This window comes from Cebus imitator, unplaced genomic scaffold (genome assembly GCF_001604975.1).
Source record: "Cebus imitator isolate Cc_AM_T3 unplaced genomic scaffold, Cebus_imitator-1.0 Scaffold123, whole genome shotgun sequence".
Lineage (NCBI taxonomy): Eukaryota > Metazoa > Chordata > Mammalia > Primates > Cebidae > Cebus > Cebus imitator.
The window spans coordinates 2,916,998-2,939,762 of NW_016107438.1; the positions used below are offsets into that span (position 1 = coordinate 2,916,998).

The following is a 22,765-nucleotide window of genomic DNA, read 5'->3' on the forward strand; positions in this document are numbered from 1 at the left end:
ACCCACACATGCTCATGAATTCTCTTATGTAAGAGGGGGCTGAGTTTCCAAGGTGATGTAGGGCCTACGACATACCACCATGTAGACAGGTGAACTGATTTCTCCAAGGTCACAGAGCAAACTGAGACGTTTTATTACCCAAACAGAAGATTTCTGAAAGTACATTTCCCACCCTGTGTTTTGTTGGCAGATTCAACTATGTCATGACCTCCTGGCTTCCTTGGTTCAGGAACTACTCCATGGGTTGGAAGAGTTCTATTCCTTTCCCTTGTTAGAAACCAGGATGATCACATCTGGGTCTCAGGAACACTAGTTTACCCATTGGGCATGTTGGGTGGGCCAAGGTAGGAAGAGAACAATTTAAAGATGAGAGCTTGGCCAGGTGTGGTGGCTCCTACCAGTAAGCCCAGCACTTTGGGAGGCCAATGCAGGAGAATCACTTGAGTTCAGGAGCTTGAGACCAGTCTGGGCAACATAGCGAGACTCTACCGCTCCAAAAAAGAAAAATTTTTTTATTAGCTGGCATGGTGGCATGACATGCTTGTAGTCCCAGCTACTTGGGAGGCTGAGGTTGGGAGGATTCTTTGAGCCCAAGAGGTTGAGGCTGCAGTGAGCTATGATTGTGCCACTGCATTCCCGCCTGAGTGACAGTGAGACCCTGTCTCAAAATTTTAAAAAAGGTGGGGGGGATCCCTTTTCTAGTGAGGAAGGTAGAAAGCAAGTGAAAGAAGGAAAAGGAAATTAAAACAGGATTAGAGAGAACTTTCACATAATCAAAAGAATTTCTGCTTTATGAACAAATGATGACTTACTTTTGGCTCCATTCAACTTGCCTTCTCCCTGACTTAAAACAAACTGCCAGACAACACATACAGTCATTCCTCAGTATCTATGGGGGATTGGTTTCAGGACCTCCTGCAGATACCAAAAGCTATGGACACGCAAGCCCCTCATATAAAATAGTATAGTATTTGCATATGATCTATGCACATCCTCCCATATACTTTATTACTTATTTATTTTTCTTTTAATTCAGGGTTTTGCTCTGTTGCCCAGGCTGGATGGAGTGCAGTGGCATGATCACAGTTCACTGCAACCTCAAACTCCTGGGCTCAAGCAATTCTCCCTCCTTGGCCTTCCAAAGTGCTGGGATTACAGGTATGACCCACCTCAGCCTCCCAGGTAGCTGGGATAACAGGTACGAACTACTTTGCCCAGCTAATTACAAAAATTTTTTTTGTAGAGACAGGATCTCTCTATGTTGCCCAGGCTGGTCTCAAACTCCTGGGCTCAAGCGATTCTCCTGCCTTGGCCTCCCAAAGTGCTGGGATTATAGCTATGAGCCACCTTGCCCAGCCTCCCCCAATCCCACACTTTATCTCTAGATTTCTTATAACTCCTAATACAAGGTAAATGCTATATAAATAGTTGTTATGCTGTATTGTATAAGAAATAATGACAAGAAACCAGGCGTGGTGGCTCACACCTGTCATCCCAACACTTTGGGAGACTGGTGCAGGAGGGTCACTTGAGCCCAGGAATTTGAGACCAGCTTGGGAAACATAAAGAGACCATGTCTCTACAAAAAAAAATTTTTTTTCTGAAATACTTTGTTCACATGTGGTTTTATATACGAAAAATTTTTTAGAAATTAGCCAGGTGTGGTGGTATGTGCCTGTAGGCCCAGATACTCCGGAGGGTGAGGCGGGAAAATTGCTTGAGCCAAGGAAGTCAAGGCTGCAGTGAGCTGTGATCACACCACTGCACTCCAGCCTGGGTGACAGAGCGAGACTGTCTCAAAAAAAAAAAAAAAAAAAAAAAAAAAAAAAAGGAAAGGAAGATACAATGACAAGAAAAAATAAGTCTGTATAATTTTTTTCCAAGTATTTTTGATACTCAGCTGATAGAACCCCCACATGCAGAGGGCCGGCGGTATATGTTTTAGCAACTTAAAAGCCTACAAACATTGACAGAATTTGATGGCCCCATTTTGTTGCCTTCTCCCCAGTGATTTCAATGGCCAAAAGACAATTTTTTGGTTATTCTTTTTTTTGAACTGCTCATGTCAACACTCACATCTATTAGTGTTAATTCAGAACTGGCTTTATGTAACTCCCCAAGTAATATGTCTATCTGGAAGAGTTGTCAATAGATGCCAAAACCACTGGGCCAAAGGTCATGGGGAACAGAAGATTTATATAATCCCAAAATATTACCCCATAAACCACTTATAAAGAGAATAATGTACTTTTATAGTCTGGGGGCTACTATACCACCTCAAGTGATCTAACTGAGCCTGACTAGCAGTGACATTCTGGCATTATGTGCCTCCTAAAGTGACATTTTTATGAAGTACATAGCTTTATCCATAAGATGTTCTTGTCAGAAATGTTTAACCTGAACATAATCAGGCCCCAAATCTAACTTCCCATTTACAGGAAATACAGGGGATAAAGGAGCAAGTTAGATACCACCATGAGGAAACAGAAAAATCCAATGTGGGACAACTAGAGACAATTGATGCCCACTTTTCAAAATGTCAGTCATAAAAAACAAATACAACAAAGCAAAGAAACATGAGTGGGAAGTAGTTCTAGATTGAGAGACTGTTAAAACAGTCTACCAAAAGGGGACTTCAGCTGGGTTCTGATCAAAAACAAAAGAGCCATCAAAGGGGAAATTTGAAAATGGACTAGATAACATCTGTAGTCCATTTTTGCTTTTGGCAAAACCACAATTACTTTTGCACCAACCTAATAGATGGTGTCATTTCATTAGGTATAATGATGGTATTATGATTATGGAGAAGAATGTTTTTATTCTCAGGAGATGCCACTGATATGAAGTGACAAGTGTCATGATATTTGCAACTTTCCGTCAAATTGTACACCCAGAAAAGTGCATATGGATATACATACATGCATACGTGGGTATGTCTACACACACACATACATAAACAGAAGAGAAAAGAGAGATAAGACCATTGTGGCAAAAAGTTATCAATGAGCTAGGTAAAAGATAAATGGGTAGACATTGTGCCTCTAATTTTTCTATAGATTTGCAATTTTCCAAAATAAAGTTGTAAGAAAAAAATACTGGCTTCATTTAGGAAGACAAATTCAATTCACTCCTCAGCAAGTACCCAAACCCTTTAGCATTTCAACATTGGCAGGTTATAGCCAAATTCAGCTGGGTCACTGGACTTCTAATTTGGGGGACTGAAGGTAGGCAAGAAATAAAAGCATAGAGGCTCATGCCCATAATCCCAGCACTTTGGGAGACCGAGGTGGGAGGATCACCTGAGGTCAGGAATTCAAGACCAGCCTGACCAACATGGAAAAACCCTGTCTCTACTAAAAATACAAAATTAGCTGGTCACGGTGGTACATGCCTGTAATCCCAGCTACGTGGGAGGCTGAAGCAGGAAAAATCACTTGAACCCGGGAGGCACAGGTTGTGGTGAGCTGAGATTGAGCCATTGTGCTCCAGCCCAGGCAACAAGAGCAAAACTCAGTCTCAAAAAAAAAAAGCCAGGTGCAGTGGCTCATGCCTGTAATCCCAGCAATTTGGGAGGCTGAGGCGGGTGTTCGAGGTCAGGAGTTCGAGACCAGCCTGGCCAGCATGGAGAAACCCCATCTCTACTAAAAATACAAAATTAGCCAGCCATGGTGGCACATGCCTGTGATCCCAGCTACTTGGAAGGCTAAGGCAGGAGAATCGCTTGAGCCTGGGAGGCAAAGGTTGCGGTGAGCTGTGATCGCACCATTGCACTCCAGCCTGCGTAACAAGAGTGAAACTATGGCTGAAAAAAGAAAAAGAAATAAAAGCATGGATAAGGCTGAGGCAAGGAACTGAAAGTCATAAGATGTAAGTTAATGCAAGATAGAATCAAGATACTAATTGAAAGACACACTAAACTGAATTAAGAAGTGTCATGTCATCCTAGGAGCAAGACCAAGACTCCGGGCAGAATTAAGAGCTTCCTATAAGTCCAGAAACATGGCTGGAGTGGAATATAACCTCAGATATACACAGCCAAGTGGTCTCTCAGCATCCGTTTGTCATGATTGCTCTTCAAAAGGAAAGCAGAAACCAGTGAGATCCCACAGAGAGGTAAAAATGGCTAAACGGAGGGTAGCTTGATCCCAACGGGGAAGGAAAATGAATTAGAATTTATCAGTAGTCTTCTGTGCTGGTGCAAACATGAAGGACAGTAAAAAGGTTTTAGTTAGAATATGAGAGAGTCTAGCTAGATAGGTAAAAGGTTGAATGAGGGTGGCTACAGTCTGCCTCCGAACAGGCCCAGGAAGAGATCGTTACACATCCCCAGCTGTCTCAGTATTCACCCTTGAAGATGGGCATCTGTACCAGATGGGTCTGGGGTCTCCTCTAGCTCTAGAATTCCCCAACTATTAAAGGGTAAATAAGAGATGGCTACTGACCAATCAGCTAAATTGAAAGCTCAGAGCCCATGCTATTATCTGGGACAAGATAAGTAGGAAAAAAAAAAAGGCACAAAGTCAAAGGGAGATTTGCCTTTCCTAGGCCCTTCAGCAGTGTTGTGGGCTCCCAGGTGATCTTGCCCACCTCCTCCTCCAAGCAGGAGAATATAAATAGCACTCAATTTACCTGTGGCTAGCCACAAGCAGAAGTCTGGTCACATGACTGGGCAAGCTGGGAGTAACCACCAAGTAGACGTGAGCACTCAGGGGGCAGGTTTGCTCTCTAGCTACAGTTCACTAGGTTGGACTCTGTCAGGACTGCTCCTAACCCTGAATCATTTTGTGCTGGGCTATGGGGAGGAAGCTGGGGGGCACTTATAAGGAAATTGTTCAAGATCCTCAGGGCCAGGAAGGTCGCAGTCACAGAATTTGCTTTGCCTTCAGGATCAAAGACCCTAGTAGGGTTATTATTCTCAACCCCCGTATCCTTGAAAATCTATGTGAACCATCTCGACCCACTTGCAGAAAGTCTACTCTGATCATCTCCAGCTCCTTAGTCAAGCTCTATCTACTTCGTGGCCCTAGCTTCAAAAGGGAGATATCTAAGAGACCACCACAACCCACCTAGTGGTTCCCTACCTGGGCCCTGATATTTTGGAGCAAACCTCCAATCAGTGGCAAATTCCCATGCTGAGCTCTAGCTGTGAAAGAACCCCAAAGTGCACTGAGCAACATTCCAGGGCAGACTCTGCTTTGAAGCCCTGGTCTTGCTGGTGGTTCACATTTCCTAATGGAAGCTCAAAAGTTATGTAGTGCCTCCAGGGTAAAGCTAGTCTGAAAAGCATGATTAGATGACCCTTCCAGAAAGAGTGTTGAAGATATCACATTGGAAAGATTCATCTTACACTCAATAAATGCCGTAGGCCATTGATGGCTTCATATCAGAAGGATGCTTATGAGGAAGCCTCTCCTGTGCTTCCAGAGGCAGACAAGTGGGTGGCAACACCACTGGAAGGTAAGTTATACCCCCTTTCCCTGTATATGATGGGCTTTGGATCCGTTCTGAAATCAGAAATCCTTAACAGTAACGTCACCTTCTTTTAAAACTTAAGTAAAAAGGCTTAGCCTCATGAAGCAAAAAAAATTGATCCAGGGAAACACTGGGACATTCATTACCAATAAGTCCTATTCAAGCCTCCAAGAACTACAAGGTCCAGGCTCAGTTATGATGGTCCTCTCGGAGCAGACAGCATTGCCATTTGCACGGCGGCTCCAACACAGACCTCTTAAGCTTCAGACAACCCAACAGGAATTTGGGGTCAGCCTCTTCTCATCCCCCTGCATCTTGCCCTGATTCCAGTTGTCAACTACCTAGCATTTACTTTAGGGAAGGAAAGAGCCTGAGGAATCAGAGAACCAGAGGAGTAGAGTATATAGCTTCATCATTGCCTAAGGACAAACAATCCTGTATACATAAGCTGGGGTAACAATATAGTAAGTGCTCATGGATCTATCTCATATAACTAGCTGGGCCCCTGAAGAAAATCCTTTGATGACAACTTAACCGTGGTCAGGATTAATTAAGTCTAAGGTAGCTACAGGTAGGCATTTCAGATAAAGGATGAACTCTAAAACGAAAGATTTTCAGGAAAATGTTTTCTCTATGTTAAGAATTCGAGTAGGACACATTCATTCACTTACCCCCAACTCTGGCAGCTGGGGGAAAACATCAGTAAGCAAAAACAATGAGAATAATTTAAGGGCCTTCAAGGAACACAGACAGATGCATAGCATGTGGTTTGGTGTGAGAGGAAAGGGGCCGGCACACAGCGGCAGTGTCTGAACCTCCAGCTTTGTCTGCTTAGCAATGATTACCAGATCCACCCCTCCTTGGGCCCTGTGGTTAATGAAAGGTTTTCACTGACTAAAAGTGAACCATCTCTTTGTGCATAAAGCTGTAACTTCTGACCTACTTGATACAATGTGCTGCACTGAACCACACAACCTGCTCACTCACAAGGCGGCAGGTACAGCCAGTTGACTGGTACATAGAAGAAAGCTAGTCTGGCCTAGACCTATACCTGGCATCACTTTGTAAACCAAACTCACTCCTTTTCCCCTCAGATCGCAACTACATAAATACGAGGTAATAGTCCTCCATGGCTCTGGTACAACAGGGCCTTCCAGTTTCATGTATTTTAAGAAATGGCCAGGCACGGTGGATCACAAGGTCAGGAATTCAAGACCAGCCTAGCCAAGATGGTGAAACCCCGTCTCTACTAAAAATACAAAAATTAGCTGGGTGTGGTGGCGGGCACCTGTAATCCCGGCTACTTGGGAGGGTGAGGCAGAGAATTGCTTGAACCAGGCAGGCAAGGTTGTAGTGAGCTGAGATAGAGCTACTGCACTCCAGCCTGGGAGACAGAGTGAGACTCCATCTAAAAAGAAAAAAATTTAAAAAATGAAGAGAGTTGAGGGCAGAGCGCAGTGAGAGTGCTTCCTAGCCTAAGGAAGCAGTTTCTCTAGAAGATTCCTGGCCATCTTGAATATGCTCAGTGTGCTTCAGCAGAAGAAACTGCAACCCTGCTGATTCCACTCCTGGATCTATGTGGGGCATGGACTGGGCTTGGACACACAGCAGCAGACACCCAATCAGCTGTCAGAGTCTGACAACAACCTGGTCCAGCTAGAGTAGTAAGGACCAGCTATGGTCTCCTAGGAGGTGGCCTATTATAGTGGTCAATACTGGGCCCACATCCTGCCTCCGCCCCAATGTGCTATGTGAACTCAGATCACTTAACTTCTCTGGGTGTCAGCTATTCCACCTGTTAAATGGCGGAGAATACGTTATAAGGATGTAGAAGAAAATTTCCATTCTAGAGAACTCCTGGTGCAGTCAAATTAGCCTCACATATATCCATGTGTTAAGTATTTTATTTGGAAATAATTTCAAATTTATAGATGCAAGAATAAGAACAGTACATAAAACACCCATATAATCTTTACACAGATTTGCCTATTAACAGCTGCCCCATTTGCTTTACCATCTACTTTCTTCACATGTACTTTTTCTTACACATTCTCACACCCCGCCACATATCCACATGCAAGACACACACTCACATTCAGACACACACATTTTCCTCCATTGGGTTTTTGTGTGGTGTTCTGTTTGAAAAGAACAGGGAACTACTACTGGGGGAAGGGAGGATCAAGATGAAGAGGAAGCGAAGGAGGCATGGCTATTGGGGAATGATTCCACAGCTCTGTTCCTTCTCTTGGTTTGCAATGCAAATGGCAAGCACTCAAGTGTTCTGCTTTAGAGATGAGCTATTACTGGCCAGGTGTTGTGGCTCACCACCTGTAATCCAACACTTTGGGAGGCCAAAGTGGGCTAATCATCTCAGGTCAGGAGTTCGAGACCAGCCTGGCCAACATGGAGAAACCCTGACTCTACTAAAAATATAAAAATTAGGTGGGTGTGGTGGCATGCGCCTGTAATCTCAGCTACTCGGAAGGCTGAGGCAGGAGAATCGCTTGAACCCGGGAGGCAGAGGTTGCAGTGAGCCAAGACCGTACCATTGCACTCAGCCTAGGCAACAAAACAAAACGCTTTTGTTTAAAAAAGAAAAAAAAAAGGCCAGGCGCGGTGGCTCACGCCTGTAATCCCAGCACTTTGGGAGGCCGAGGCGGGTGGATCATGAGGTCAAGAGATCGAGACCATCCTGGTCAACATGGTGAAACCCCGTCTCTACTAAAAATACAAAAAATCAGCTGGGCATGGTGGCGCATGCCTGTAATCTCAGCTACTCAGGAGGCTGAGGCAGGAGAATTGCCTGAATCCAGGAGGCGGAGGTTGCGGTGAGCCAAGATCGCGCCATTGCACTCCAGCCTGGGTAACAAGAGCGAAACTCCATCTCAAAAAAAAAAAAAAAAAAAAAAAAAAAAAAAGGCGGGGTGTGGTTTACACCTGTAATCCCAGCACTTTGAGAGGTCAAGATGGGCAGATCACCTGAAGTCTGGAGTTCGGATCACCTGAGGTCAGGTGTTCGAGACCAGCCTTGCCAAAGTGGTGGAAACCCATTCTACCAAAAATAGAAAAATTAGTCAAGCGCAGTGGCAAGTGCCTGTAATCCCAGTTACTTGGGAGGCTGAGGCAGGAGAATCGCTTGAACTTGAGAGGTGGAGGTTGCAGTGAGCCAAGACCGTACCATTGCACTCAGCCTAGGCAACAAAACAAAACGCTTTTGTTTAAAAAAGAAAAAAAAAAGGCCAGGCGCGGTGGCTCACGCCTGTAATCCCAGCACTTTGGGAGGCCGAGGCGGGTGGATCATGAGGTCAAGAGATCGAGACCATCCTGGTCAACATGGTGAAACCCCGTCTCTACTAAAAATACAAAAAATCAGCTGGGCATGGTGGCGCATGCCTGTAATCTCAGCTACTCAGGAGGCTGAGGCAGGAGAATTGCCTGAATCCAGGAGGCGGAGGTTGCGGTGAGCCAAGATCGCGCCATTGCACTCCAGCCTGGGTAACAAGAGCGAAACTCCATCTCAAAAAAAAAAAAAAAAAAAAAAAATAAGTTTCACACAAGCACATGCTGATTAGAATATTAAAGACTTCTAGGCCAGGTACAATGGCCCATGCTTGTAATCTCAGCACTCTGGGAGGCTGAGGCAGGAGGATCACTTGAGCCCAGGAGTTTGAGACCAGCTTGGGCAATACAGTGAGACCCCATCTCTATTAAAAAAAAAAAAAAGAATTTTTATAGAATCTGCTTTGGAGGTAAGAATGGCCTATAATCCATTTGGGAGGGTTAGATAACCTCTAAGAAGGCAATTCTCCACAATACATAATCCCCAGATGGAGCTTTCTCCTAGAGTTCAAGGCCTTGCTGGGCACATGCCTGTCTTGGAAGAGCACTATCGTACATTACAATGACTCCATTCTCAGCTAACCTAAAGCTAGGAGAGGAAGAAATGCTCAGACAGATCGTGTGCCACCTCCAGGCTTCTTTCCCATTAAGAAGTAGGAGGATGGTCACACCAGGGGTCCCCTACAGGGAGGACTAAGCTATCACCATAGCACGATGCCACTTGCATCTACCCCCGCCCCTGCCATAGGAACATACCACTCACATGTATTCCCAGGTGCTTTTCTGGGTTTCACATCATCACACATAAGAAACCTTTTCCTGTAAGATCCATCTTCACACGTCTCCCTGACATGGCCTTGCCCTAAGCTCAGTATCCATGACCACCCCATAGAGGCAGAAAAATCTTGCGTGCCTCCTATGCCCTATCTGTCCCTGGTTAGCTATTCATTCTACATGGAAATGGCATATCTCAAACCAGCTGTAAACACTCAAAAGCCACTACCCTATCATACATATAATAATAATCATCATCTTCCAACTATCGACACCAAGCGAGTATTTATGGTGTCGAGAGTCACCTTGGGGTGCTAAGGGAAGAAACAGGTATCTTTGCAGCCCAGTTTCCAATTCTTTTTTTTTTTTTTTTTTTTTTTTTAGACAGAGTCTCACTCTGTTGCCCAGGCTGGAGGGCAGTGGCGCAGTCTTGGCCCACTGCAAACTTCACCTCCGGGCTCAAGTGATTCTCCTACCTTATCCTCCCAAGTAGCTGGAACTAGAGACAGGTGTCACCACGCCCTGTTAATTTTTGTAGTCTTAGTAGAGATGGTGTTTCACCATGTTAGGCAGGCTGGTCTCAAACTCCAGACCTCAAGTGATCTGCCCACCTGGGCCTCCCAAAGTGCTGGGATTACAGGTTCAAACCACCACCCAATTCTCTTTTGCTTAGCTTAACAAACGAATCTTTGCTCCTGGAATACAGGTATATACATAGAGAAGAAACAAACGCTGAAGGTGTGCTGAGCAGGCAGCAGTGGATGCCAGCCTGAGACAAAACTCATAACGGACTCTTTCTGCATATGTGGGAAATGCCCTTTGCCTAATTCAACAAAAGGGCTTTATTAGTCATTTGGTCTTGAACAGGAACTTCCTTTCTGGGCCTCAGTTTCCTTACCTGCAAAAGCAATGAAATGCAAAAACAATGAAATTCCACCTGTACCTGCAGGACTGTCGTGAAGATACATGAAAAACATTTGAGAGTTCCAGTCAGGCCGGGGGCGGTGGCTCAAGCCTGTAATCCCAGCACTTTGGGAGGCCGAGGCGGGTGGATCACGAGGTCAAGAGATCGAGACCATCCTGGTCAACATGGTGAAACCCCGTCTCTACTAAAAATATAAAACATTAGCTGGGCATGGTGGCGCGTGCCTGTAGTCTCACTACTCGGGAGACTAAGGCAGGAGAATTGTTTGAACCCAGGAGGCGGAGGTTGCGGTGAGCCGAGATCGCGCCATTGCACTCCAGCCTGGGTTAACAAGAGTGAAACTCCGTCTCAAAAAAAAAGAGAGTTCCAGTCAGAAGCACCACAGAGCTAAACAAATGGAACATACTGTCAAAACTAATGAAGTCCGAGCATGGTGGCTCATGCCTGTAATCCCAACACTTTGGGAGGTTGACGTGGGTGGATCACCTCATGTCAGGAGTTCGGGACCAGCATAGCCAACATGGTGAAACCCTGTCTCTAAATACAAAAATTAGCCAGGTGTGGTGGCAGTCGCCTGCAATCCCAACTACTCGGGAGGCTGAAGCAGGAGAATCACTTGAACCCAGGAGGTGGAGGTTGCAGTCAGCAGAGATTATGCCACTGAACTCCAGCCTGGCTAACAGAGTGAGACTCCGTCTCAAACAAACAAACAAACAAAAAACCTAATGCTGTCTATATTTACCACTTTCCTGAAAAATACAGGTGAATTTTTGGGCCTCTTAGAGTTGAGATTCAGAGACTCTTTCTTTCCATAGAAGCAACTGTTTTTGTCTTCCTCTGTGAATACAGAACTACCCCAGATTCCAGTAAGAAGGAGTCCAGGTGCTGCTCTCAGCATTAAGATGTGCATACCCCTATGTGTGTGGTTCACAGAGTCCTCATCTCCCCGGTTTCTAAAACCAGACTATTTCAAATTGTGAAAGCCCTCCGGCCGCATCCCCTCTATCATGCCAAATGCTATTCACTCCCACCCCCACCCCACCCCCTGCTTCTATGTCATATCTGATGGGCAGGAGTTAAAAAGCCAATCTCCAAACTTGGGGCTGTGTGGCAAGTTTTCCACCAGCCTGCAGCTGTGGGGTAGGGAGCGCACATGTTATCAGGAGTGGTTCTCCCAAAGCCACGTGGGCGACCAGACATGTACAGAGCACAGCAAACTATTAAAGGGAAGGGAGTGTGGGGTAGAGAGGAGAAGGAGGGTAAAGAAGAGGGGGTAAGAGAAGCTGCCTGTGTTCCCAAGCACATTTCCATTCTGTTCAAACTTACACACAGCTGGGCAGGTTAAAAAAGCCATTTTCATTAAGCCACCAGACACATGGTTGGCAACCTTCGAGGCAGGGAACAGAGACTCTGTGGACACCAGTGTAATGTCCAAGCTCCGGGAGTGATAAGCATCTCTTCCCTGCACTTCTCTCTCTAGTGGTGAGGGGAAGAGAAATAGCAGTGCCTGCTATCACAGGATGGCACCTGGCTTGGGAGAGCAGGGCTTCTGGCCTGATCACACTTCTGAAGCCATCCTAGGGCCAACAGATAATTCTCCTTCTTGGCCTAGAAAAGCCACAGATCCAGATTTTGTTTTCCTGCATCTTCTTGCTATACAGAACACTACTAGGAGTTGGCACAAATTCATCTTGGTCTCCTTGGCCTCTCACCATATCCACTTCTAAGCCTAAAGCCAGGCAGTCTGGCTTTTTAACAAAATCCTACATATTGGCTGTTTCCATAAATCGACCTAGTAACTGCCCAAGCTCACCATACAGCTGTAAGCATGTTGGGAAAAGAACCTATAGGCCTAGCAATGACATCTATGGAAATGCCACGTCTTTGCCACCAGCTGGGCTTCAAGCCCAGTGACCAGGATGAATAGGAGACCAGTGATTTAAAGAAAGAGAGAACACTAACACTTCGGGGGTTTTGCCTTGTAAGTAGCTGAAGAGAGGTATTATAGAGGGGAACAGTATGTGGGGACCAGAAGTGGGAAACACCATTCTGAGTGAGCCTAGGGGAGGTGTGGCTTACTCTCCCCATTCTGCTGCCTTCCCAGCAACTCAATCCAACAAGTATTTATTGAGCATGACACTCCCCATCTGCCCTGGCCCTCCCTCTGCAAAAACACTCAAATCTGTTCAAGCTGCAGGGTGAGTTCCATTGCACTTGAACTTGAAAGATGAGGTGCCTACTCTTAAAAAGGCAGGCACACGATTTCCAGTATACGGCAGAAGGGATTCAAGAGGTTTGAGAAAAATAAGGAATACAGCTGACTAGACAAGGTGAAACAATGTCACCTTTGAAAGGGAAAGGAAAGACTAAAAATTTAATTTAACCTTAGGGAGAACAATACATCGACAATTTTTTAAAAGCCTATACAAAACATTCCGGCAGTTTTCTCTATTAACCTTACCAAACACTATTTCTTCATTCTTTGCTTCCTCCAGCTTGAATTTATATTTTATTCACTTATGGATGTGTTAGCAATCTGCTTTAAGAGTTGCACATTAATCCTTCCTTTGACCCTTGAAGAGGTAATAACTTGGTGCTCTCCTGCATGTCTGCATTTAGGATCAGATGATAAGGGAGTAAAGCGGTAGGGCTGGGGGTGAACTAGTCTGCCCCCTAACAAACATGGCTCCCCTGGGAAAGTCATCCTTCATTTACAGCATAGGGAGCTCATAGTCAGAGAGGAAGGCAACCCATGGATGGCTTGAGCCCGGGAGGCTATGGTGAGCTATGATGGCGTTACTGGATTCCAACCTGGGTGACAGAGCAAGACCCTGTCTCTCAAAACAAAAACAAAAACAAAAACAAAACAGACAAAGGCCAGGTGCGGTGGCTCCCGCCTGTAATCCCAGCACTTTGGGAGGCCAAGGCAGGGATATCACTTGAGGTCAGTAGTTCAAGACCAGCCTGGTCAACATGGTGAAACCCCATCTCTATTAAAAATACAAAATTAGCCGGGCATGGTAGTGCATGCCTATAATCCTAGCTACTTGGGAGGCTGAGAGGCTGAGACAGGAGAATTGCTTGAACCTGGGAGGCAGAGGTTGCGGTGAGCCAAGATCGCACCATTGCACTCCAGCCTGGGCAACAAGAGTGAAATTCCGTCTCAAAAAAAAAAAAGAGAGAGGAGGAGGCACCCCAAACCTACAGCTTTGTTCTGCCAAATACCATCCATCCTCTGAGAAGCCACATTCAGGCAGTCTCTGAGAGAAAACTCCTCAACCCTTGATCACAGGCCAGCTGTTTCAGAGCAACTAAAACCCTTCAAGTCTTCCCAGGCCTCCTCCAATCTCCACCCCTTTTATTGGGGAGCTGGGAGCTCAGACTGCTAATGTGTAGGCAGGGCTGAGCTAAAGGCACTCCACCTGACCCCCTCCTCTCCCGGCAACTCTCGGGGGCTCCTGAGCAAACCCACAAACCTGTATGCCTGAGCAGGACAGGGTAAATGTCTGTACACAGCCTGGACTTCAGTTCCAGGTCCCCCAGGGCCTGGACTTGAAGTTTCCTATTATGAAATACTTTGATAGCATTCTTTTAAGTTCATTAAAGCCACCCTTGATTAGCTGCAGTGCTCCCACACAGTAAGAGCTGATCAAGGCATATGTGGGCCTGAGGAGAAGCATTTAAATGACTGCAAGGCTAGGCATTCAGCTTTGTAGTGACCCTGAGGGGAAGGCACAGTGCCAGGCAGAGTTTTCCAAACCAGGAGGTTTGATGGGGACCGAGAGCTGAGCCCGAACACTAGCAGCCAGCTGTTACAAGAACCTCCCACCATCCAGCTGTTGCCAAGAACAACGGCCCCTTCATGAGCTCCACACAACTGGAGAAAACTGAGGCACAGATAACTTAGAAATTTCAAATATCATCCACAACCCTTCCCTTTCTGAGATCAGGATGTGTTTTTGACCTAATAACGTGAGTAGATTTGGCTAAAGTTTGGTTAATTCATACCCTGCAAACGAAATAATGGAGGCCTCTGTGAAGATTGAACCTAGACAAAGCAGGGAAGCTGACCAGATTTCCCACCATCCTTTCTTTGCTTCCACTCTTCCCTGTTCCCAATTCTGCGACAAAGAAGGATAACATGCATCTCAAAGGATGGCAGAACTTACTAACCCAACAAGAGACTGTCCACTCTCACTAACTCTCTGGTGAGCATCTGAACTGGGATGCTCTGAACTGGGAATGACACACAAGGTTTTCCTTTCCACCACTTTATTTTATTTCTTCTTTTGAGACAGAGTCTCACTCTGCCACACAGGCTGGAGTGCAGTGGCACAATCTTGGCTCACTGCACCCTCCCTCCACCTCCCGGGTTCAAGTGATTCTCGTGTCTCAGCCTCCCGAGTAGCTGGGATTATAGGCACACACCACCACGCCTGGCTAATTTTTTGTATTTTTAGTAGAGACGGGGTTTCACCATGTTGCTCAGGCTGGTCTTGAACTCCTAGGCTCAGGCAATATGCCTGCCTTGGCCTCCCAAAGTACTAGGATTACAAGCATAAGCCACCGTGCCCAGCCCCTTTCTACCACTTTAAAAGGGCTCCAGGGCTGGGTGTGGTGGCTAATGCCTGTAATCCCAGCACTTTGGGAGGCAGATGCCAGTGGATCACCTAAGGTTGGGAGTTCGTGACCAGCCTGGCCATTATGGTGAAACCTCGTCTCTAATAAAAATACAAAGAAGTTAGCTAGGCGTCGTGGTGGGCACCTGTAATCCCAGCTACTCGGGAACTTGAGGCGGGAGAAGCACTTGAACCTGGGAGGCGGAGGCTGCAGTGAGCTGAGATCGTGCCAATGCACTACAGCCTGGGAGACAGAGTGAGACTCCATCTCCAAAATAAATAAATAAATAAGTAAGTAAGTAAGTAAGTAAAACAAAAGGGCTCCAAATTGCTTGTGGAGTAAGGGTAAGCCCAGGCAGGTCTAGTCAGAACAGTTTAGCTAGAGTCAAACATGATAGTGTCAGTAAGAACTGCATAACCAGACCTGCCCTCCAGAACTTGCCACACCCTAAAGTCTGAATCCTTTAGCAGGAAGGCTCTATGTGAGTCTTCTAAGAATCTGGAGGAAGATGCTCTTAACAGTTCTTCTACGATCAAGGAATAGTGTGGCCCTGGTGCCCATCACACCATTCAAAATCATCTAGGTTCAGCAGAAAATACAGGCATAGTGTTCTCTTGGCTATTAAAGCCCGCCAACCACTGTGGTAACACCTAAATCAGCACCATCACTATGAAAGTTTTGTATTACTGCCTCCAACTTTTTTTTTTTTTTGGAGATGGGGTTTCTCCATGTTGGTCAAGCTGGTCTTGAACTCCCAACCTCAGGTGATCCGCCCACCTCAGCCTCCCAAAGTGCTGGGATTACAGGCATGAGCCACTTACTGCCTCCAACTTTCTAAAGATCTATCTATGTCTAGAATCTGAAAGAACAATGTCCTCTTGCCATCACAGCCCACTGTTGCTCTCACCCCTTGGCCACTGATCTAAAATGGTTTAAGATTTCTTAGCTCTGTGTTATATAAGTGAGAACTTCTCATACTATATAATCCTTTGTTATTTAAAATACTGAAGAACCCATGGACCCACACTCCTTTGTGTACCAAAGAGCTAAAACAGTTAAGCAACTAGCCCCCAGTTTCAAGGATGTCATCATTGGTGATAACATTTAAGAGTCAGATGCTTCAGCAGTGCATTTTGCTGACCATGTATGTGCCTGGTGCTGGCAAAGCTGTCAAAAGCAACAGTTAGCAGTGTTGGGCTAGGAAGTGTCTGGTGTTTTAATGATTCCCAAACAGAAGCTGCCTCAATCACAGGTTTTAGAAGGGCAATTGTAGCTCTTAAAGGGTTTTAACTGCACCCCCAGGCCTCATTATAGCAAGACGATGCCTTGGCATAGAAAGGCTGGAACTCTCTTCAGGCTGTTTCTGGCACCAGTGGCCACAAGGACCACAGTTTGCTGAGGGCTTTCTCTTAGGGTCTCTAATATGCAACCTTCTTTTTATGGTTCCAGACCTATCTAAACACCCCTCCCCCAAGGAATATGTCTTCAAAGCATTGCAAAGAAAGGAGTTTAACAATTTAATAATATAAGCACTGCAGCCTTGTATTATTCAGGAAACAGCCATCCTGGGGAACCTAATCAACATTTGATATAAACTTCCCTTCTTATGTCCCCATGGGGAAGCCAATATTTTAGCGCAACCATGACTATTGCCAGCTCTCCATAATCTGCTCAGAAAAATAAAAGGTAATGAGAAAAATTCAAAACAGGAGGTAAGCCTAAAGTAATTTCCATCTGATTTTGAAATGTGTTCACCACAGTTGCAGGTTGTCAGGTTGGGGGAAATGGGTTAAGAGAGGAGGGGGGCAAATTTGCTTAACAGTTAAGCTTTTATGTAAATTTGAATTAGCTTATGTCTACTGAACACATCACCTGACAATGGTGGGGTGGGGAGGTTGGATTCACACATGACGATATTCCACAAAGATTGAGAACTGACTGGAAGCAGATGACCCTTTTTCTTTTACCTTAAAATATGAGTGGGACTACAGGCTTGTTTTCTTTACCCCTTTAGAATTTTCTGAGGTTTAATTACACACATTTGAAACTGATCTTTATATAGGAAAAACAGGTACATGGTTTGAGACAAAAGTAGGCAAACTTTTCTGCAAAGTGACATACAGTAAATACTGAATGCTTTGTGGGCCCTACAGCCTTTATTACAACAATTCAACTCCACCACGAACACCACAAAAGCAGTCCTCGACAATATTCAAATGAAGGAGTGTGGCTGGTCCCAATAAAACTTTATTTATAAAAACAGGCCCAGGGCCAGATGTGGCCTGGAGACCATAACTGCCAATCCCTGGTTAAAGAAGGTTCTGGTGGTCAGAGGAGGTTTCAAGGCAGCATTTAGCTTCCCTGGCACCCAGCTGGTCCCAGAAGGGCTGATCCACTGGAGAAATAATTTACAAAGCTAGATTAAACATTATTTTCATTCTAGGGACATAAAGACAGACATACTAAACAGGATAGGTAAGACTGGAACCCAGAACAATTCACCTCTGAGTCCTATTTTGTCCTTCATCATGGTCCTGGAAGAACATAAAACTTGGCAGCCTCTAACTGACATGAGACACAAAAGAGAATTTAAGAGAGAACTGCAGTAAGAAATTTATCCTAGGTTTCTATTACTCACTAGTGGCTCTTAGCTTTTTTAGAGTTGACTTTCATTTTTCTCTCCACTCGCCTTAGCCTTCCTCACTCCTAGTCCAGGCTCATAAAAATGAAGCCATTCCTCATTTTATGAAGACATATCTTATGGATGAATGGCTGCAGAAGGCAAATCCCGCTCTTTACACCGTAACCCTTTTTACAAGGTCTAATATATCTTCTCAAGAACACAGCAGGATGTGTGGCGTGGAGATAACTGCACAGCCCTGAGTGTTACATCACTTTGAGATGGGCAAGAGAAACAGTGACGACACTTAATAGTTCCTAGAGTCTTAATTGTTCCTAAAGCGGAGTCCCAGCTCACATACCTTTTTAAACAGCTGGGTTTCACAGCCCTGTTTAGAAAGTTCATTTTAAAAGATGAGAGAATAAAAATGCAAGAGGAGGCCCTGAAATTCTGAAACCTGCAGTACTGGTTTCAGATCAATCTAGGTTTGCTCTTTGAAGCCTGAAAAGGCAATGGGCTCTGGCCAACAGTGCTCTCGCCTTAGTGAGGCAGAGGGAATAACATAAGCAGCAGCAAACACTTTTATAGCACTTCTCATGTGCCAGGCACTGTTTTAAGCACTTTCTATCTATTAACTCATTTGATTCTTATGATAATATATTATTACCCACAGATGAGGAAACTAAGGCACAGAAGAAACTTCCTCAAAGCCATACAGCTAGTTAATGGCAGCACTTGGATTTAAAACCCAGGCATTTCAGCTCCCAGTGCCATTCTCTTAAAGGTTGATGACTACAAGGGATTTCCTTTTATCCCATATTCTCTACTGTCCTAGAGAAAACCACTTCTACTGCTTTCCAAGGCCAAGGAATGGAAATAATGTGAACACATACATGGGCTGAAATTAACATATAATACCCCTGATGTGCCTCCAAAACAGAGGCCAGGTACATTCCCCTAATGCCTGGCCACAAAGAAGGCCACACGCTCTGGCTACTCTTTCCTCCTCCTATTTTTCCTCTCTACTGCCATACTGAAAATCTAGAGATAATCCCCCACTACCAACTAGGCAAATGCCTTATTAATGCTTCTGGAATATTAATAGATGGATAAATGATTGATCAGCCCAATCTATAAGCAAGAGTCCACCCAACTTGCTCTAAATCAGCTGACAAGTTATGCAGAGATCTAACTTCCTACATTTCTACCAGTATCCTAGGGCCTCTGGCCCTATAAAAGGAGCAGGCCATGTAATGAACCCAGACATCCAAACCTACATTCTTCTCCCTTCCACAGCATCCACAAACAATTGTCCTTTTAATATTAGTTCTGTAGTAGACACAAAATAACCGATCTTAAAATATGATTGCTAATCAATTTCCAGCCACTGTACAGGTTGATTTCCACTAAAAGTGACTAAGGTTCTGGTGCTTGTTCTACCAACTTCCCTGGGTTTCAAGGAAGCCCAAACAAAACCAACAGGTTTGTAGTCTTGTGCTTTGCTTTATAACTCATGATAGGCATGAGTTAGATTGGGCATTGCCTTACTCTACACCACCAGATTCTAAACATACTTTTACTACTTGGTCACCATCTCCTACAAGATTTAACCAAGTTTCTGTACCCCAAGATGTGATGCTAATATATATAGAGAAAAATCCAGAAAGACTTGGGGGCTTTCCACCTCAGAGATCCTCTTAATCCCATTTCCTACCCAGCAAGGAGTAGCCCTATAGTAGCTACTATCTCTGTACTAGCCCTGCAGAAGCAGAAAGGAGAGGTGCAGTAACTAGGCTTAGTAATCACCAGAAGCTAAAGAGACTCTGGTTTAGAGAATGTCATTAACCGTTAAGATGGCAGGGATCATGACTTTTGTACATTTGGTAGAGGCTCCGGCTTTGGAAGTGTGCAATGATCTTTTCACATCTGGTGTGAATCAAATGCAAGCCTCACTTTCAACTTATTGCCAACCTCCTCATGCAAGTAGGTTCCTTTTTCCGTTCCTAAGTACTTGCATTTGTGGGATCTGTCACAGATTTGAGTGTGAAAGCAAGGTTAAGTTTGCTTCTCCCTCGTTTCCCCACAGCCACCACATCAAGCTGTTATTAAGCACCCGTTTCAATGCTGTTCAGAAAATGGGGTACTTGCCACCGTGCATTTGACTATAGCCCTCACCCCACTGCCACGTTAACTGGCAATGCTCAGGACAAAACAGCCTCGGTGGGTGGGGAGGTGGAGGGGGTAGAAAAAAAGGCAGGGGGCAAAACTGCCCAGGTTTCCCCCCACTACACACACAGACACACACACACACACACACACACGCTAGCGCGCACACACATGATGGTTGAAATGAGACAGCCATATTAAGCAGGTCAACGATCTGGGAACATACAACTTCTGGGACACAGGGTTATGAATGCAGGGAGCGTGGCATTTGCACTGCGGTAAAAGCCATTAAACTAACTTATTCCAACGGGCTGAGATGAAATCGGCTCCAGGATGTGGCATAAAGGGAAGCGCACGTGAAGTGGCAGAGAATGGAACTCCAGCGCAGTACAGAGGGATGCTGGGGCCAAACTCAAGCTGGAGAAGTAACACATGGCTGCACGGGGCTCTGCTCCATGCCCCTCCCCCTCCCCGTGCAGGCATCCAGCGCCCACCGACTCCTGTTCCCAGCACCAACTCTCCGCACGGGGCGCCCCCATCACGCGTCACTCCTTCTCACACCTCGCTCCCACTCCCTGCATCTTCCACTCACCCCACACGACACCTCTGCCCACTTTTCGGTTACGCCCCCAAAGCCAGCCTCGATCTACCAGGTCCCTCCCCTCACCTCCGGGACCCGACTCCCAGCACACTCCGTCCCAAAGGTGCTCCCCACGTTTCAAGGCTCCTCGTTTCTCTCCCTCCGCCCTTGCAGACTCTGAACGCCCCCGGTCTCTTCCCTCGCCCCCATCCACTTTCCCGTCACATTTTTACCCGTACCCCTCCCCCCGTCACGCGCCCCCCCTCCCCCAACGGCTCCTCCCCCGGCACCCGCTCTAGACTCGGCTCACCTGCGCGGCCACCCCCGTCCCGGCGCTGGTGCGGCTGCTGCAGCTGGAAGGGGACCGTGGCCCTGAGCGGCTGCAGCCCAGCCCGGGGGGAGCCGGCCGGGGCTGGGGGAGAGCAGCCCCGCCGGAGCCCCCCGGCCCCTCCGCGCGCCGGCCCCCAGGCACCTCCGCCTCTGCCGCCCGCTGCGGCCCCCGCCATGGCCTGTCCAGCTGCCGGCCTCAGCCCCACAGCGATCCCCACACAGCCCCCCAACCCCCGCTGCTGCTGCTTATCTGCTCTTCGAGGCGGGGACCGGCCCCCCTCATCCTAGAGCAGTCATTGGACTGAGAAGACTTAGACCTTCCATCCTAGCCAATCTATACCTTACTATTCTCTTTCCCGAGGATGATTGGTCGATGTGCCTAGCGATCCGAGGCAAGACCCCACCCTCACACCGCCCCCTTCGGCTTGCCAACTTCCCAGGGACCGCGCATTGGTCTGTATTGAAGTGGGTTGGTTCTCTAGCGCCACCAATGAGAAGTAGAAGAAAAGGGGAGCGTCACACCCAGTCCCAGGTAGTATGCAAATGTAATGTCACGTGACGTCAGGCTGAGCTGGGGAGTGGGGGCGGCGATGGGTGTAGATTGGAATCAAACATTAGTGAAATAATTTTTGGGGACAGGGGTAGGGAGCAGTGTCAAACTTTAAACAGTTGAGTCCCTGAATCACAGAGAAAGCAACACCTTCAAAAAGTGTGCATTTAATTTAACGTAGAAACATTAGTTTTAAATCCTTACAGGATTTCAGTGCTACTTACAAGCTCCAAACTAAGATCCTACAAATTAATGCAAGGTTTGCATATCATTTGCATGTGATTTGCATTATATTTGAGCATTTAATGGCGACTTTGCCTCATGTGACACTCACATCTGTCTTTCTCCACGTTTCCAAGTCCCTACTTGGTGTTGATCCAACCTTAAAAAAACAATTGCTGGCCTGTAAATTAAATTGCGACTCTGAAAAGAAGCAGGGAATTTCCCTTCAGAGTCGTCCACTCCAACTGTAGCTCAGCAGAGTGGAAGGAACAAAGTGACTAAAAAACTTGCCCAAGTTTGCACCGTGACTCCATTAACAAATGCTGGTCTTCCCAGATCAATGCTCTCTGACCTACAAGTCAAAATGAGACTGGAAGGTCCCCAAAGAGAATGCATGCAGTTGTGAAAAGCACACGCTGTAATATATAAAAAGGCATTTGGGAAAGAAAATAACATTTAAGATACTATAAAAAAAATTATTCTTCAAAAGAAAAAAATCACTCTTAATATTTGTTAACCATTTTGTTCTAAATATGGAAAAAGCAAGCCAATCAACTCTGGATTGTCTGTGATTAGGGACCATCCAAATAATTGAATAATTCCCTTCAGATTTATATTTAGCTGTGAATTCTATTTTTGATCTTGCTACAGATTTTTCTATTTCTGTTTTTGCCCAGTTTAATGTTAAAAAGAAGATATTCCCTGAAGCCACACTAACTAATCAGAGAAAAAGAGGTAATCTGGGAGCCTGCTGTGAGGCAAGGAGAGGTCATTCTGGGATTAAATATTGAAAGTAGATAATACCCAAGGTGGAAATTCAAGAGTGGGTTGAACATTAAAATTAGCCTACATGCACTGAATGAATTGAGGCAATGGAACATCCTGAAGAAAGATTTTCTTTGCAAAGAGGGTACTCTTGCAGCCTTGAAAGATTTACCTCAAGATCTGACATTTGAATTGTTTTCTTAATTGACTGAAGAAAGCTATACTACTTTTCCATGAAGATACAACCTAATCAAAGACAGAGAAGAATAAATGAAAATTGATTAACTGATAAAAACTGTCTTTATAAGCTTAACTCAGTTGAAAAAAGATAGCTTAGGCTGGGCATGGTGGCTCACACCTGTAATCCCAGCACTTTGGGAGGCCAAGGCAAGTAGATCA

At 45.7% G+C, this 22,765-nt stretch overlaps 1 protein-coding gene across 1 annotated transcript in view; it reads right to left on the reverse strand.

Annotated features, from left to right (window-relative positions):
- FAM117A (family with sequence similarity 117 member A) overlaps positions 1-21,070 on the reverse strand; it is a 52,170-nt gene extending 31,100 nt beyond the window's left edge. Inside the window, exon 1 of the mRNA XM_017540095.2 lies at positions 20,810-21,070. Within this exon, the coding sequence (XP_017395584.1) occupies positions 20,810-21,005 (196 nt within the window). The 5' untranslated portion in view covers positions 21,006-21,070. The remainder of the gene's footprint in view (positions 1-20,809) is intronic.
- Between the last annotated feature and the right edge of the window lie 1,695 nt (positions 21,071-22,765).